This window comes from Ursus americanus, chromosome 19 (genome assembly GCF_024610735.1).
Source record: "Ursus americanus isolate L20-20 chromosome 19, mUrsAme1.1.p, whole genome shotgun sequence".
Lineage (NCBI taxonomy): Eukaryota > Metazoa > Chordata > Mammalia > Carnivora > Ursidae > Ursus > Ursus americanus.
Window position 1 is genome coordinate 50,527,180 of NC_142145.1, and position 18,162 is coordinate 50,545,341.

The window sequence follows — 18,162 nt, forward strand, 5'->3', positions numbered from 1 at the left end:
TTTCCTTCAGATAAGTGTCCAGAAGTGACATTCCTGGATCATATTTTTATTTTTTAATTTTTAATTTTAATTTTTTGAGGAACCTCCATACTGTTTTCCACAGTGGCTGCACCAATTTGCATCCCTAGCAACGATGCACCAGGGTTCTCTTTTCTCCACATCCTCGCCAACACGTGTTCCTTCTTGTCTTTTTTTTATAAAGATATTTTTAAAAAAGATTTTATTATTTGAGAGAGCGTGAGCAGGGCTGGGGAAGGGGCGGAGGGCGAGGGAAAAGCAGGCTCCCCACTGAACAGGGAGCCTGATGTGGGGCTCATTCCCAGGACCCTGAGATCATGACCTGAGCCAAAATCAAGAGTCAGAGGCTTAACTGATGGAGCCACCCAGGCACCCCAATTTCTTATCTTTCTTGATACCAGTCATCCTGACAGGCGTGAGGTGGTACCCCATTGTGGTTTTGATTTGCATTTCCCTGATGATGAGTGATGTTGAGCAGCTTTTCACGAACCTCTTGGCCATCTGGATGTCTTCCTTGGAAAAATGTCTATTCAGATCCTCTGCCTATTTTTTAATAAAAAAGAATTTGGTTTTGCTTTGAGTTATATGAGTTCCTTACGTATTTGGCTATTAGCCCCTTATCAGTATATGATTTGTAAGTAGTTTCTCCCGTTCAGTTAGGCTGCCTTTTTGTTACGTTGGTTTCCTTTGCTGTGCAGAAGCGTTTCAGTTCGATGTAGTCCCACTTGTTTATTTCACGTTGTGTGTATTCCACACGTATGTTACACATATTAACCACAGTGAAAAACAAAAAGTGAATTCTGGGCCTGGGTGTGGAAGACTTGGAATAGTTCCTGAACGTCAGATAACCGAGTCTGCCCTGGATGTGCGTCCTGACACCCGCTGAAATGTCTTCTTGCTTGTATGTACGTGCTGACGTTGTCCCAGATCGGCGGTTATTTCTTCAGGTCCAGGGTGCTCCCTACCAGAGAGAGGGAGGCACCTCTTCTTTCTGGCTTCCTTCTCCATCCTAACAGTCCATTCCAGTGGATACTGTGTGGGACCACACGCAGAATGAAGCAAGAAGAGTTAGTTCCAGGTTTTTGGGGACAAGCCAGCATTTGGAGAAAGAGAGGAATTTACTAGAAAGTCTGTTCTTGGATGAAATCCCAGTCAAACAAGTGTCCCAGTGGGGGCACTGGGCTTTTAGATTAGTGCACTTTTAGTGGCATGTATTCAAAAAAGAAGTTAGAGGTGAGTACTAAGTGCCGGGAAATGATCCTTACCTTGTAGGTCCCTACCTTGTAGGAAGGAACGTCTGCCAGTGATGTGTGGTTATTTCTGAAAAGCCTTCTACTGGCAGCCCGGGAGGGACGTGGCAGGAGAAAGAAGACAGGTGGCTGTGGGATGGGAGCGAAGAGACGGACAGATGTGTGCCATTGCTGCTCCCTCAACAGTCTCATGAATGTCCAGGCCAGCTCTGTCCAGGAGACACCTATGATGATGGAGATGTTCCTACTAACACCACAGGTGGCTCCTGAGCCCCTGAAACGTGGCCGGGGGGACCGAGGAAATGAACGTTCAGTTTCGTTTACTTTTAATTAGTTTACATTTTATTTTATTTTATTTTATTTTAAAGATTTTATTTATTCATTCGACAGAGATAGAGACAGCTAGCGAGAGAGGGAACACAAGCAGGGGGAGTGGGAGAGGAAGAAGCAGGCTCGTAGCGGAGGAGCCTGATGTGGGGCTCGATCCCATAACGCCGGGATCACGCCCTGAGCCGAAGGCAGACGCTTAACCGCTGTGCCACCCAGGCGCCCCAATTAGTTTACATTTTAAAAGCCACACCTGATTAATGGCTATCTTTTTGGACAACACAACTCAGGTCACCTTCTTGTGTGTGATTCTTGTCCAACCCATCATGAGCCAAGGACTCTGGAGCTTGATTTGGTTCTGGGAAGGCTCAGGAATTCACATCTGCTGGGGTTAGACCTGAGGACAACTCGGGGGCTTTTAACGTGGACATTGGATTCCCCAACACCTCATCGAAAGTAGACTTAGTATCATTAAATAGTTTGATTAATTGATTATTGATTAATGATTAATACTTCATTGTTTGTTGAACAACTACAACAGGACAGACACTGTATTTAAAACTGAGGATGTTGTGGAGAACAAAACCAGAAGGAATTCTTGCCCTCACAGGGCTTATGGTCTGTGAGAAGACAAACACTGAACACGGTGAACAGACCATGTTATGGAAGAAGTCTCATCTCCTGTCCATGGGAAGGAGTCTGGGGGGGAGGGGAGTGATGTCAAGTTTTGTCCCATTTTGTTTCAATAGGGACATTTCCAGTCCTATGGTCCCCGAACTCGGATTCAACTTTTCCAGCCTCTTCTTGCCACCTTCCTTCTCAGTAGAATCTTCTGGGCTGACCTGATGTCTTGACACGGTGGTTGAACTCATAAAAATGGTGAACCCTGGTTTCACCACCCCCCACCCCAGAAGGCTTTCAGACGGAGGGGAAGGGGAGGAGAGTTGAGAGGACGGGATGAAGAGCGCTGGCAGAGGTTGGGGTGGGCTCGGGCTTTGGGGCGGCGTGCTGCTGCAGCCCGCAGGGGCCCCAGGAGTGCCCAAGGCAGCTGTGGATGGGGCTCCCTTGAGGGACAGGATTTTGTTCCAGTCTCTACCCAAGACTGGGATGGGGGCCAAGGCTGCAGCCTGAGTCAGCCTTCTAGCTACAGCCCAGCACCGCCTCGACTCTGTCCCTTGGGCTGTCAGTCCTTCTGCTTGGCCACCTCCAGCTGGGTGCAGTCAGCTGATTCAGTAAGTGTCCATGGGGCACCTCCAATGTGCTTACAACCCAAGGGTTCTTGGGGGTAACACTTGGGCGGCTTTGGGTCAGTTCACTCCCCCTGCCTGGCTGTCCAGCCCTCGGTTGCCTCAGAAGCTCCCGGCTCCCATGAGGAAGGAAGGCTGATGTGTGCCCTGACTTTTGAGCTGCACTTCTCAACTCTGGCTGCATTTGATAATTACTTGGGGAGTTTTTGAAAGGTACAGATGCCTGGGCACCCCTCGCCCCGGACCAATTAAATTAGAATTTTGGTCATAAAGGCCTGGGCATTTGTTTTAAAGCTCCCTGGCCAGGATATTGTCCTGCAGAACACTGAGGGATGGAATCCCAGGGAATCCTGCTGTGTTCTTCCCATCTTCTGGAGAACCTCCTGGCTGGCTCTCGTGGAGATGCAAGCCCCATTTCTGCAGGGAAAATCCCAGGAAAGCTGCAGGGCTGCACAACCCTACCTCTTCCCCTCCCATCCCCAGATTGAGGCCTGAGGACCCACAGTCGCCTCTGGGACCCATGTCCTCGTGCACAGAGCAGTCAGAACGTGAGCTTTCCCATGGCTGGAGGTGGCCTCCTGGTGGCTCCCAGCCGTCACCCCTGGCCAGGGAGGGCTCTTCCACATGCTGTTCTTTAGACTGTCAGGAAGGCTGTCCACCTGAACTCCACGCCACAAACCGGAAACCCTACAGCAAGCCCATGAGGGTGGAGGGCGGGAGTGGGGCCTGTGTGTGGGGCTGGAGAGGAAAGCAGGAACTCCAGGGAACTTTCCTAAGTTATGAGCTGGCTCCAAGATAACTGCCTTTAAAGAAAATAACGAGGTGTGTTGGAAGAGCGAGCACTTTTCTTACACTCGGCTCAGTTGGGGCCAAGGCCTCCGGGTGGGGAGGGAGTCGGACTTGCAGCCTCGGGTTTTGTTCTCCTGGTCCGGCTCAGCCAACATCCAGAAGGGTTTGCTATGGGCCGTCATCTGCTGGCTCACGTTCAACACCCGAGCACAAACACGTTTTCACATTCAGTCTTAAATGCTCAGAGGAACCAAGTTTTTCTGAGATTACACATTTTTGCAGCATTAGGCTATACTTGAGCGTGCAAAACAATGAAGTGGAACTTTCTTTTCCTTTTTCTTTCTTTCTTTTTTTTAAAAATAGTTTCTAGGACCATACAAGGAATTCTTTTGGCAGGTAGGGTGCTACCTAGGGGCTGGTGTGCCCCGGGCAGGGTCGGATGCTCGGACAGGTGTTTGTGGAACGGGGCTGGCAGCTACCCTCTGACCCAGCTCGTAGGTCTGTGGAACATCTCTGGGCGGGTGGGGTTGCTTCAAATGTAAGGCAGTCTCCGAGTCCCTGCTTCTGTGTGCTGGGAGGGCCTTCTGGGGTACAGGAGAGAACACTGGGGTTTAAATCCCAGCCCCGGCCCTTCCTGACTCTTGGAACTTGGCCAGGTCACTCGACCTCAGCGAGCCTCTGTTTTCCCATTTGTGAAAAGGGGAAACTAAATAGTTGGGCCTTGATGGAGTGTGGTGGCAATAAGAGGGAACGAAGAGCCTAGAAGGGAAGTCTTGCCCCACCCGCACCCTTTCAGGGCCCTTCTTTTCTGGTTCGTTCATTGGGCTTTCTCTTGTTTTCCTTGAAAAAGTCTCCCTCTGGGGCTTCTCAGCATCGGTGCATCCAGGCCCCAGCGCAGACCAACTGAATCCGAACCTCTGAGAGTGAGACAAGGGCATCAGCAGTTCTTTACGGTTCCTGGTGATTCTGATGCTCGGCCAGTGCTGTGAACCACTGCCCTAGAAGGGCCAGTGAAACGGGGACAGTGACAGGTGTTGGAACACGAATGCTTGGGACAGCGCCGTCCCCAGGGCCCAGAGGGTCACCTGGGGTCCTGTTGGTGGGAGAGTTTCTTACACTTGAGGTTTTAGGTGTCATGGTTTTGACCCTGAGGGGCCAAAAGCCCATGCATTTAGTAATTAGCAATTTTCTCAGGAATGTGACTTTGAACTCCACCCACCACAAGGCGGGTGCCTGAGATGGAGTCACCTGGCTGGCACCAGGCCCCATGGGACCCAACTCTCCCCTGAGCAGCACACAGCAACCTTGGGGAAGAGATAGCGAGCTGAGTCCTTCCTGGGAATTGGCCCCCAAAGAGAAGGGCAGCTGCTAGGGCTGGTGTTTAGAATGAAGGCCGAGTGAAGACGTTCTAGAGAGCCTCGATGCCAAGCTGGAAGCAGAAGCTGGGATAAGTTAAGGAGCAACTTGCCTCTGTGCTGTGAGCAGGGGCACCCAGGGGTGTTGGGTTCCTGAATCCATCCCTCTGAGTGGCCGGGGGCTGCTGGATTGCCACGCTCTGTTCCCGACCCGGCCCTGGGTCTGGAGGACGTTACGGCTCATCACAAGAATCTCTGTGTGGTGTGCACGTGTGTGGGGGAATGTGTCCTTTTTTTTTCTTTTTAGAGAGGATGGGGAGGGGCAGAGGGAGAGGGAGAGAATCTTAAGCAGGCTCCACGCCCAGTGTGGAGCCCAACAGGGGGCTTGATCTCACACCCTGAGATCATAACCTGAGCCTAAATCAAGAGTTAGACACTTAACTGGCTGAGCCACCCAGAGGCCCTGGGGAATGTATACTTTAAAAGGGATTCTTATTTCTGTCACTAGCTGTATGGATCAGGGCATCTCTTTAAAAAGAACTGAACACGGATGTCTGAAGGCTCACAGCCTGCTACCTTTGCGGGAAGGAAGGTGCCAAGATGAATGCACAGATACTATGGGACACAAAGGTGCTAGGGAGGGTTCCTTAAAATATGAAACAACTGATGCTGAGTTACCCAGAATAAATCTCCACAAAGCAGTGACCCCCCCCCCAAAAAAAAAGTTGTGGGTGAAACGGCTCAGTTCGGGAGTTGTGGGGCCAGGCTTTTCTAGGTCGTCTGTCTCTCTGGCATCAGTGGAAGGGGACCTGTGTGCAGGTGGGTCTAAGAGATGGAAGAAGGAGGCCAATCTGATTTTGGCTAAACCCCGGGGGTCAGGGCTGGACTGAAGAGACCAGTGGTCCCCTCTGGGTCCTCTTGGAGAAAGCAGTCAGGGGCTTGGATCCTGTTCATTCTGGTCCAAGTCAGGGAGGGCCAGCGGTGCTCACGACAGCAATTGGTAAAGAGAGATGCCATGCTTTTCTTCCGCAGGTATCGTGTGAACTTCAGACCCAGATATGTCACCAGGTACAAGACAGTGACACAGCTGGAATGGAGGTGCTGCCCTGGCTTTAGAGGAGGAGACTGCCAGGAAGGTCCCAGGGACCCTGTGAAAACTCCCCGCCCCACACCTGCTCGGCCTCGCAATAGCATGAAGAAAGCCACAGGTAACTTCTCCCTTGTGCTTCCCTGTGCGTGACCACCTGTGATCTTTCCAGGGCTCCTGCAGACAGTAGGATTTATGATTTACAATGGCGATCTCCCCAAGGTCTTCAAGTAACACACACACTGCCTGCAGTGGGCACCTGTGGCATGCAAATTTATGTGCAGAAGCAGCAGCGATCAGAGTACAGATTTTTTTTTTTTTTTTTTTTTTTTGCAAGTGAATTGCTTCATCAGGGCCAACTTGTGACAGCCAGGGACTTGGCAGTCAGCGCAGGGGATGGTTTCAGACCGGTGTAGCGTGTGGCACAGAGGAGAAGAGTCAGGTGTAGAGATGCTTTGTTTGTTTTTTGCTTTTTATCTACAAGTTCCCATAAATCTGAATTTGAAGGAACTAAATTGTTGGTTTTTTAGAAAATAGGTAAATCAGAATCATTGTCATTCTGTTTGGGGTGAGATATTTGCAAAGCTAAGCCCCAAGTTAGAGGCATCCAGCGAAGTTGCTCTTAAATTTGTTTCTGAATTTTTTTGTGGCACAAACTCAGCGCTTAAGAAAGCAGTATAACTTGCACCTTTGCTTTTAACATTAAGCAAATGACTTTTGTGGATAAAACTCTTCTGTCCTTTTATCTTTCCTTCTTTTTTAACTTGAGAATAAATGTGACCTAGGTTTTCTCATGAATTTGATAGTTAACTTGTCTTTAAATGATTATATTTTCCCGTGAAGTATTGTCAGTTTTAAAACTTGCAGTGTTTTCCAGTATTGTCTGTAAAATATTTTTAAATAATTTTTATGAAAAAAGTAATGCATATCAATTAAACGATGTTTATAAAGTATAGGGAAATACTTAGTTACACATAATCTCACCACCGTATGATAACTACTGCTAACACTTTATCACACATTACTCTCTTTCTTGTGTCTCCATGTACATTTTGTTAAAGAAAAATTCATTTATTCATCCCACAAATATTTATTGAGCTTCTGTATCTGGCAGGCTCTGTACTAGATCCTTGGGAAAAGTAAAAAACAAGGCAGACGGTCCCTGAACTCACAGAAGGCAAGCAGAAATCAAGTGACTACAATAAGTCATCATAGATAACGTGATGGGGACACACGAAGGGGGTCTTTTGTTCATAATAATTTACTCTTGTTTCATTTTTATTTTATAAAAGTTTAAGCCTATATGTAGTTTACTGAGTCAGATAGCTTTAAAAGGACCATTAGGAAACCAGTGACCCTTCTTCTCCCCTACTTTCCCTTCCCAGAGGTAATTACTTTAAACTCTTTCGATCGATCGTCTTTTGGAATTTACCTGCATATCTATTGACCTCACAATCGATGAGGGTTTGACTCCTTTTCATCTGCTTTCCAGCATATGGCTCCTGTACCGTCATCCTTTCCGTACAGTTTATACCAAGTTTTAAATTATTTAGTACTTATTGTTTACATTGTAGTAACTGTATAGGCAATGTTTACAGCTGACCCATGTAGTATACTATGAATCTGTTGCCTTCCTATATAGCTTTTTGGTTTCTTTAGAGTTAGCAATTGTCTCATAGTTTCCTTTGCTTGCTTTTTTTTTTTTTTTTTTTTTTTTTTGGGTTTTGTTTTGTTTTGTTTTGTTGTATGTCTTTGTCCCTATTTCAACCCAAACTTTCCTCTGGGTGATTATCTAGATGTCCTCTCATTATGCTCAGACACTCAGTGTCTTCCTGAAGCAATCTCTTCTAGAGCTTTCTTACCTGCCCCACCTGGTCATCCTCTTTTCCTTCACAGCTGCCAACCAGTGATCTTACTTGTCTCTCTCCCATTGATTCCCTCTTTCCTGTACTCCCTTGTTTTGGTAAAGCATATCCTCCAGGGGTTTTATGAGAAGATTGTATGGGAGGTACACTTTCTATTATTTTATAATCTGAAAATATTTTTATTCTACCTTTAGAATTCTAGATTGGAAATAATTTTCCTTTAGAATTTTGAAAGCATCACTCAATTTTCTTCTAGCTTTCAATGCAGCTGTTAAAATGTCCAAAACCATTCTGATTCCTAATTTTTTATACGTGACATGGTTGTTCTGTTTTTGTTTTGTCATTTCATGAGATTTCAGAAAGGAATGGAAAGGAAATGCTCACCCCTAATCCACTATAAAGAGCATACTATTTTTCTCAAAGATTTTATTCATTTGGGAGAGAGTGCATGTGTGCACGTAAGAGTGAGCTCAAGCAGAGGGAAGGGGAGGGGGCAGAGGGAGAGGGAGAAGCAGACTCCCCACTGAGTGCAGAGCCTAATGCGGGGATCCTGTGAGGCTCATTCCCAAGACCCTGAGATCGTGACCTGAGCAGAAGTCAGAGGCTTAACCGACTGAGCCACCCAGGTGCCCCAAGAACATGCTGTTTTTAGAATTTATTTTTTAACTTAATCTATAATGAACAACTGTTCAATAATTTACAATATCATTTAATAGCTTTTGAGAGCGTCATTACTTGAACACAATCCCCTACTATTGGTCACTTAGGTTGTTTGCAGTTTTTTCACTATTATAGGTAGTATTCGAATAAACATTTTTTCCTGTTAATATTTTAGGTTCATCCCTGATTATTTACTAGAATAAACTTCTAAAGGTGTAATTGCAGGGGCAAAGGGATTCTGAAATTTTGATACATATTGCCAAATTATCCTTCCAAAAAATCGTAGCAGTTTCCACAGTCACCAAGAGTATGTAAAAGAAGCATTTTCTTACATGCTGATTCCCCCCCCCCCAGCCTCCTGCCCTTTGCTTTCATTTCCTTTGCTCAGAATGGCATTTCGTTTATATGTGATTCAACAAGTTGTTTTTTCTCCTAGTGGCTTGAGGTAGAATAAATTTTTCAGTGTGGAAAATAAGGTATTCTTTATAGTTCTCTGCTTGGGAGTTTGGCCATCTGAATTCTAGTCTTGGTTTTACCACTAAGTTGATGTTTATGAAAAATAGCTGTGGTTATGATTGTGTACAGAAGTTTAGGGGAGGAAGAAACAATGAACAGTAAACTCAAACATCTGCAACGTTCTACATTTATTTCTAGTGCTTGTTCAGTGTACCTTAATGCATTTGATTTCATTGTAATCTATATTGTGTTTGACTTTTTCCACCTGTCGTGATAGTCTCCATGTCTTCTGTGCAGGCTTATCAGTGTTAGCTCTTTTCTTTTCTCTTCTCTTCTCTTCTCTTCTCTTCTCTTCTCTTCTCTTCTCTTCTCTTCTCTTCTCTTCTTTTCTTTTTTTAAGATTTATTTATTTCAAAGCGAGAGAGCACAGTGGGGTGGGGGCAGAGGGAGAGGGAGAAGCAGACTGCCTCCTGAGCAGGGAGCCCAACGTGGGCCTCAATCCCAGGCCCCTGAGATCATGACCTGAGCTGAAATCCAGAGTCGGAGGCTTAACCGACTGAGCCACCCGGGTGCCCAAGTTAGCTCTTTCTAGTACTCCTTGTATCCTACCGTGTGTTGAGGGGCATGGTTTGCTTCTAATCTCCTATTGCCTCAGGTTTCAGTAATTTTCTTGTTTAGTTCATCGATCTGTCACTTTATTTTCATTTTTATGACTCATCGCGATCATCTTTATAACTTTTTTCCTTCTTTGGACTATTTCCTTGGAGGTATATTTCTCATATCAAAAATTCAATGTGTATATTCTTTGAGTTGGTGACTCTTCATAGCTAAGACCAGGTGGCTTTACTGTTAGGAGATACCGGCCATCACTGCTCTTTCGCTTTTAGCTTCCCCACCTGCGAACTGGGGCTGAACAAGGTCTTTGAGACTCCTGTAGCCTAGAGATGCTAAGAAAAGCCAAAGAACATTTAGGAGTTGCTTGGAGGATGACTTACTGCTATACACTATCGTACCACCCAGCCGCTAATGGGCGGATCTGGCTGAAGTGGCTTCTTGTGGTTTTACAGTATGTAGTCAACCAGCGGGGTGTGGCCGCTGCTCACTAACGTGGGAATGATGCGTTCACATGACAGAGCAGATGAAGAATACTTTCCCTTTGGGGTGAAAGAGACCATTGATTGTCTATTATGTGCCATGTGCCTGTTCTCTTAACAACTCTGGGAGGGAAGGGAGTACCTCTGCTTCACAGATGAGGGGATTATAGTTCACAGAAGTTAACTAACTTGCTCAGGGCACACAGTAAACAGCGGAGCCAGAATGCAAGGGAGGGGGGTCTACAAAGCCCACAGTCTTTTTCTCGCTACCACAATAATCGCCTGTGGTGAGAGGGGATCTGTAAGCGAAGGTTTCCGTGTATTCCTTAAGCACCCTGTTTATTGTCTTTGCAGAAAATGGGAAACGGTAGAGTATGTGAAGTCATATCCGACTCTTTCTTTGTAACAGATAATGAGCCAAGCCAAGTCTCAGAGCCCAAGAAGACTTTGTCACCAACTCGTGCAGCAGAACCAAACCAAACGGTAGACCCACAACAGGGACCGCAAGAACTTCAGGAAAAGAAAATCCAGGTGCTGGAAGAGAAGGTTCTCCGACTCACAAGAACAGTTCTTGATCTCCAGTCTTCCATTGCCGGAGTGAACGAAAACCTCAAACATGCCATTCAGGACGATGCCAGCAAAATGCTGGCATCATGGCTCAGTAACCTGCACCCCCAGTCAGTGCCCGACAGTGCCGTTGGCGGAGACACAGAGACCGTCCAGCTTCCTGATGTCCTCACCAATAAGGAATCTGGCATGAAGGACATCAAGTCTGAATTGGCTGAGGTCAAGGATGCTCTGAAGACCAAGAGTGACAAGCTGGAGGAGCTGGACGGGAAGGTAAAGGGGTATGAAGGACAGCTCAAGCAGCTCCAGGAGGCTGCCCAGGGCCCTACGGTGACCATGACGACCAGTGAGCTCTACCAAGCCTATGTCGATAGTAAGATTGATGCCCTGAGAGAGGAGCTCATGGACGGAATGGACAGAAAGCTGGCCGATCTGAAGAACTCATGCGAGTACAAGCTGATTGGTCTCCAACAGCAGTGTGATGACTATGGGAGCAGCTACCTAGGAGTGATTGAGCTTATAGGAGAGAAGGAAACAAACCTCAGAAGAGAAATAAATGATCTTCGAGCCCGGGTACAAGATCCTTCAGCTCAGTCAAATTGCTGTGGTGGTGAAAAGAATGGCGACTTTGGGCAAGAGATCAAGATGTTAGACCAGAAAATCGAAAGAGTCGCGGAAGCCACCAGAATGCTGAATGCACGACTGGACAACGAATTTGACCGCCTTGTAGTTCCAGAGCCAGATGTGGACTTTGATGCCAGATGGAATGAACTCGATGCAAGGATCAACGTGACAGAGAGGAACGCGGAAGAACATTGCTTTTACATCGAAGAAACTCTTCGGGGGACCATTAACGGCGAGGTAGAGGACTTGAAGCAACGTTTTGATCAGAAAATACGGTCTTTGGAAGAGCGCCTGGGGAGTGCTGTCCTGGAGGCGGCCAACAGCACTGAGGCAGAACCCACCCCCCCAGCCTCAGCCTCACCGGGTGGGTCAGGGGCTGGGAACGAACGGGTCATGACAGAATTAAATCACCTGAAGAGCAGAGTTCAGGTTGTTGAGGATATTTGCCTGCAGGACTTTCAGAGAGAGCCTCGTGGGATAGAAGATTCCCTGCCAAATGGAGAAGACCACACAGCGGGTGAGAGTTTGCACCTTTTGAAATCTCTGAATGACACGATGCATAGGAAGTTTCAGGAAACCGAACGCAGCGTCCAGAAACTTCAACAAGATTTTAGTTTTCTTTATTCTCAACTAAACCACACAGAAGACGATGTGAATCATCTCCAGAATGAGCTGAGCAGCTGCAGAGAAGGTAAAAACGCTGCGGCGGGCGGGCTTTCTAAGGGGGGTGAGCAAGAAGGGACGGTGGGGGCCCTCCCACCTGCCCGCGACCCCGCGGCTCATTGCTGCAGCCCGCTGCAGGCCAGGTGGCGGCAGCTGCAGAGCCAGCTCCTCTCGGAGCTGGACGCTTGTAAGGAGACCACGCACGGGCTCCAGAGGGACGTGTCCGCCGTCGAGGGCAGGGTGTCTCAAATGGAGAGAACGTGCAGCAGGCTGGACTCCATCTCAGGAGGTCTTCAGAGGATCAAGGAGGGCCTCGACAAGCATGTCAGCAGCCTGTGGAGCTGTGTCAGGCAGATGAATGGGACACTCCGGTCACATTCCAGAGACATAGCTGGCCTGAAGAATTCAGTCCAGCAGTTCTATAGCCACGTTTTCCAGATTTCTGCGGACTTGCAAGATCTGATCGAATTTCAGCCATCAGCAAGTAAGTTGACCTTTACAATTCCATCTCTCGTATTTGTCTGCCGCCCGGATCATGCTAGATTTTGGATGGCCCGTGGAATTGACATCAGTCCTCCCCAGAGTGTGGTTCGTAGATTGGTGCCAGTTTGTGAATCATTGGTGCTGCGTGGCAGTGAGAGAAGTACCCACATGGAGCGTACTTAGAAACTTTGATTTAAAGCAGTGTGACATCACTGTCGCGTTCAAACACAGCATCTGGGCACTTTACACGAGTATCAGCACAACGAACTGAAAACGAGAAAGGAGTACGCCTTTGCCACAGGGAGGACGGCAAAAGGCTGATCTGTGTATATGGTCATGTTGGTGAGCTTGGAGTTGGGGTCAGGTGTTTGGCGGGACAGCTTGGAGCGGTGGCTATTGTTGTCCCATCTTTTACTGAGGGAGTCGCCTGTGCGCTGGTCGGTTCACTGGTCTACAAGCATCGCTTTTGTTTGTGGGGGTCCTCATGATCTTTGTCCTCATCATCTTTGGGCTACCTCCTGCTCCCTGAAATCTAAGGCCTAGTGGATGGTGGCAGGTAGAATACGGTCCTCTTCCTTTCCAGAGATAGAGACAAGACCATGGACGGAAAGCATTTTAGCGGCAGTAACTGCCGAAGGCCGTATAGTGCTTAGAACGAGGAAGCGCATCAGTTGTGCTTAGGGCAAAGCTCGCCGCACATTGGACGCTCAGCAAATGTTTGTTGAATGAATGAATGGTTCCTTAATAACGTGAAGTAATATAGTCAACAAAGTTCGTTTCTTTGTTACTTGAGGGTTCAGCCCATCCTCCCTGAAGGACAGAGCGTCTCCTATGCCTGGATGCTTTCATTTATCTGTCTCAAGAACGAGACAACCTTTTCTAATTGGAGGCAGGGAGGGAAAGTGGGTTCACCTTTATTGAGCACTTTCTGTGTACCAGCGCTGGGCTAGTTCCCTCAGGGGACATGTCTTAGAGCCCCCCAGCCACCTCATGGGGAAGTGTATCCAAGGGCACACAGCCGGGAAGTGGCGAAGCTGGGATGGGAATCCTGGGTGGGCGGCATTCAAGAATTATCTTCCAGGCCAAAGCATGTCTCTTTGTGTGTCCCAGAGTTGAACACAGATTTACTGGGTCCAAAAGGCCTTGTTGAGGACCAACTGTAGGCCCAGAAGGACCCCACTTCCTGATCTGCCCTACCCCTGTCTTCTCCTCTCCTCCTCTTTGGCCTTTATCACCTGTTTCACCTTGCTCAGCTCCAGGTGACAAAGGCCCTCACACACTGAGCTGAGATTTCGTGGCCTGGAGTGAGCCCCTAGGATTTTATGTCCAAGCTGAGACATAAAACCCCAGGAGGGGAGGGCTGGAGTCCTAGAGGCAGATGAGCCCTGGCGAGTCCCGGGTAGGTCCCCAAGAAGCTGGAGGGTCTGGGGTAGTCAGGTGGGAAAATGCTGTGGATGTTCCCAGAGATAAGGAGTTTGTAGATAAGAAGGTACCCAGGCCAGCCGGGACGGGAAGCTGGCCTCCACCCCAGCGCTGGGCCCACGACACCACCCTATTTATAACCCTCCCCTCCTCCCAGGCCCACACAGCTTCTGTATCTCTGGAATGTTGAGTAAAGGTCACAATACTGTGTGTGTTCATAGAATGATTGTCCTTGGGGTGACAGTGCTGTCTGGACTGAGCTTTATAATAACAGATTGAACCAGATATTTCCAGTTGATTGCAACTCCCAGGCGGTGTGGGAAGCTGTGTTAACTCTTTCACACCTCTCTGTTGAAGGAGGAGTCAGAGGTGAACGTCTTTAAAGAGAATTAGCTTCTAAAAGATTATCCTTCTGGAATGAATTCATTGCTGTGCATGTAGAATGTGTGGACTTTCGAGAATTCCATTGATTGAAAAGAACCAAAAATAAACAAGCAGGGCTTGCCTTCTCCTTGTATAGCATCCCGGGGCAGGAGGCCTGGAATCTGAGTAGCGGAGGTCCAGGGGCAAATCTGGAGTTAAGGTCACAGTGAAAGTCACACGTCGGCCAGTTAAAAGTCAACAGAACATTTATTGAGCGCCTGCTGTGTGCAGGGCTCTGTGAGACATGGAGAGAATGAGTAGCATGATTCTGACCCTCAAGGCATTTTCAGTCAGAGTAGCAACGACACGCAGGTCTGCAGAGAGATGAACGTGATAGTATGTAAGGCCCAGTCGGTGGTGTAGGGTTTATCCTTTCAGCTCATAAGATCAGAGACTCTATCATGTGGTAGTTAATGAGCTATGTGTGTGGATTCTGTGGATGACAATGGATGCGACAATGACAGTCTGAAGGCCAACAAGCCGACAAAGGGATGGTCACGGGAACGGGGTGTGCAAAGGCACACTGGGTATGTGGAGAGGCACCTGCAGCCACTGTGAAAGTCAGGGAGGGCTCCTCAGAGGAGGGAGCCCCTGAGCCAACCCTTCAAGGTTGAGTAGGTTGAGAGTTTAGAGGCTGGAGGGGTAAAGAGTGAGGTGGAGTGATAAGAGAAGTTTCTGGAAGGAGGTGTTACTGGAACTAATAATGACGGGAAGGATGGTTAAGGCCCAGAAAAGCAGGAGGGGAAGGTATACCTGGCGAGGAGTTGATATGAATGGGTGAGTTATTTATTGCTGTGTAACAACCTACCCCAAATCTCGGGGGCTTAAAACAACAAAGATGGATTGTTTTCCATTATTCTGTGCATCAGGAAGTCGTCAGGTCTTGGCTTAGCTTGGCTTGGTGGTTCTTCTGCTCCATTTGGCATCAGCCGGAGTCAGTCGCTGAGCTGTAATCATCTGGCAGTTGGGCCTGGCTGGGCTGGAAGGTCAGGGTTCCTCCACGTGGCCATTCTCTGTCTCTTTCTCTCCACGTGGCTAACTTCGGCTGCTTCACAGCCTGGCAGTCTCAGGGTGGTCAGACTTACTACATGGTGACTAGCTCATAAAGGAAAGTTGAAGCTGCTGGCCCCCTTCCAGCACATTCTGTTAGTCAAAGCAAGTCAGCTCTTGAAGGGTGACGTGGTTTGTATGTGCTGGGAGGGAAGGAATATCAATGTTAGTCATCACAGCTCCCTCAGGAAGCAAAGGCCCAGGGATGAGGATGCGTAACATAGGTTTGGACCAGTAACCAGATGGCTGGACCGGGGATGCAAAGTGTGACCTTTCTACCCAGTGCACTTTGCTGCTCTCGAACGCTGTTCTTTTCTTCAGAGGCATCCCAAAGGGGGCCCGAATTATCCAAGAGGCAGCCAGGGCGGGAGCAGAAGGGGCTTCAGCTGATGCTCAAATATCTCCAAGTCTATTTTGTCTCCTCCCATTCATGCAGATGTTCTTCCCTGGCATTTAAAAGGGACTCTTGAAATTCTTTGCAAATGTTGGCTGTTTTTTTTGGACCAAAGGTCCATGGCTTTTGTCTAGGATGCAGAGAGGTGCCCAACTTCCAAGAGTGAAGAACCAGTCTCTCACCTTAAGCTCAGTAAAATGGGTGTGATGCCCCCTCCATCCCACCCGTTCATTCCTATACTCATTCATTCAACTGATGGAAACTGAGCCGGGTCCTAGTGCCGCGTGCCAGCCCTCACGACTGTTACAGTCTCGTAGGAAGACAGTGCACAGCCAAGCAAATAATGATCTGATTTCAGCCAGTGATCAGTGTGCAAGGAAAGACATAACAGAGTAAGTTCACGAGAATAGGAGACAGCAATATGTTTTAGGTGAATGGGCGGGAAGGGTTGCTCAGTGAGATGACGTCTTTGCAGAGCCCTGCAGAGATCCGTGGGAAGTGTTCCAGGCAGACAGAACAGCACGTTCAAAGGCCCTGAGGCAGTAATGAGTGTGCCCTGTTTGAAAAACTCAGAATGCTAGTTTTATCAAGTATATGAACAAGGGGGGTAAGCGTTAAGCATTAAGGTCAGAGAGGGGGTAGTAACCAGATCATGTAGGATTTTATAGTCTATGGTAAAAGATTTGAATTTTAGGTATGATGAGAAACTATCAGAGGATTTTGAGCCAGGCATTTTTTATTTTTCCCAGGTTTGCAATCCAGCTACCTCCATGTTTTCTCTGGGACTTTGGGCAAGTCACTTCTCTACCTAATTACCTCACTTTCTGCATCTACTAATTGGAAATAATAATGACACTTACCTCAAAAAGTTGGTTTAAAGAGGATTAATACTCATAAGGAATGGAGTATTAAATAGTGCCTGGCCCCTGGTAATCACTCAATCAGTATTACCTATTATCGTAACCCTCTATCCCCTATAATAGATGTTTACTCTGCTCCTGGCTGAACTTTTCTCCCTTCCTCTTCCTACAAACCCCCAGGCATCACGCCTCAGAGGAGACAGAGCGGCCTGTCCACAAAGCAGACATGGGATGAGAGTCCTGGGGGTCGGGCTCCTGGCTGCTCTGTGGAATGCTTCAGATACCCAGTGGGGGTTTTCTCTCTTTTCCTTTCTTCTTTTTTTTTTTTTTTTCTTTTCTAAGTTGGGGGACAGGTGGGAAGTGTAAAAAGCCTAGAAATCTCCCCTCCCTAGCATTCAGGGTTCATGTTCAAGTACTTCTGTTGATGAGAGGCTCAGCACTTAGGACTAAGTCAGGTTGGTAAGTCCTCTGTCCTTCGGTCCGACGTGGCCATTAGGGGTTGGGCCCTCTGCCCGCACACGCTCACTGCCATTGCAGGAGACGGTGCGGCCCGGGGCTTCTGGCCGGCCCCTCGGCCTCTCCCCTGGTCAGCATCTTGTGCGGCAGGAGCTGCTCCGTGGGGGGCAGCTCCAGGGTCTGCCCCCAGCGTGGGTGAAAGGGATCGTTTCCCGCCTGGGCCCCGAGGACTGTCCTGGCCTGTCACTGAACACTGTCAGCAAGCCCTTCGACAGCTGGAGCCCCCGGCTCCTGGTGTGACCTAGACTCTGAGTCCTGGCTGGACACCAGCGTCTCCGCAGTGCCTCTTGCACTGGAAGAGAGGGGACTTCCTGGGGTTGAGAAACCTGGGACTCCCTCTGGGTGGAGATGGCAGAGGAATATTTCTGTGCCTTAGGGAAGCTCTTAGCCTGTGTCACAGTTCCAAGAAGGGACATGCCTGCCTGGATACCGTGATGTTGTTTCAACAGACGCTAGTGACAGCAGCGTTACTTCCTTTTTCAAATCCCCCCATCTGCTTCTTCTGCTCATGTCTGAGGGATGTTTGTCCTAGTCCTTGAGTGATACTAAGCACAGTGTTTCACTTAAGAGTGTTAGAGATTGAGGAATCCCATCTTTGTCAAGTTGCTTAATGCCAGCTGTGCCCCAAGAATGAAGAAGTGCGGATTTTCCAAATATTTAACCATAAAACCTGGCCAGGGAAGAGTAGCCTGATGCCACAATGCTGGCGTGGGCCCTCAACTTGAAACTGGCTGAAACTGGGGCCAGTTTAGGTCCAAGATAGCACAATGGACCAAGTCAGGGCTTTATAGATACATAAAGGCTGAAGCAGACTGCATAAGCTCAGACCATCCTGACTCCAGCAATACGCACCCTTTCTCCCTGTGGGCATCTGGTGTTTGTAATGGCCTTTGGCGGGCGTGAGTAGCAGCTGCTTTTCTGCATCTTAACCTCGGATTTAGAACCGTGATGTTCTCAGGGCTGAGCTCTCCCGAAGCCGCATGCACAAATCCTCAGGGAGCTTTAGAAAAAT

General features: G+C 48.1%; 1 protein-coding gene across 1 annotated transcript in view; it reads left to right on the forward strand.

The window, feature by feature from the left end:
* EMILIN2 (elastin microfibril interfacer 2) overlaps window positions 1-18,162 on the forward strand; it is a 53,803-nt gene that overhangs the window by 24,327 nt on the left and 11,314 nt on the right. The window contains exons 3-4 of the mRNA XM_045781906.2: window positions 6,019-6,194; window positions 10,558-12,486. Of these exons, the coding sequence (XP_045637862.2) occupies window positions 6,019-6,194; window positions 10,558-12,486 (2,105 nt within the window). The remainder of the gene's footprint in view (window positions 1-6,018; window positions 6,195-10,557; window positions 12,487-18,162) is intronic.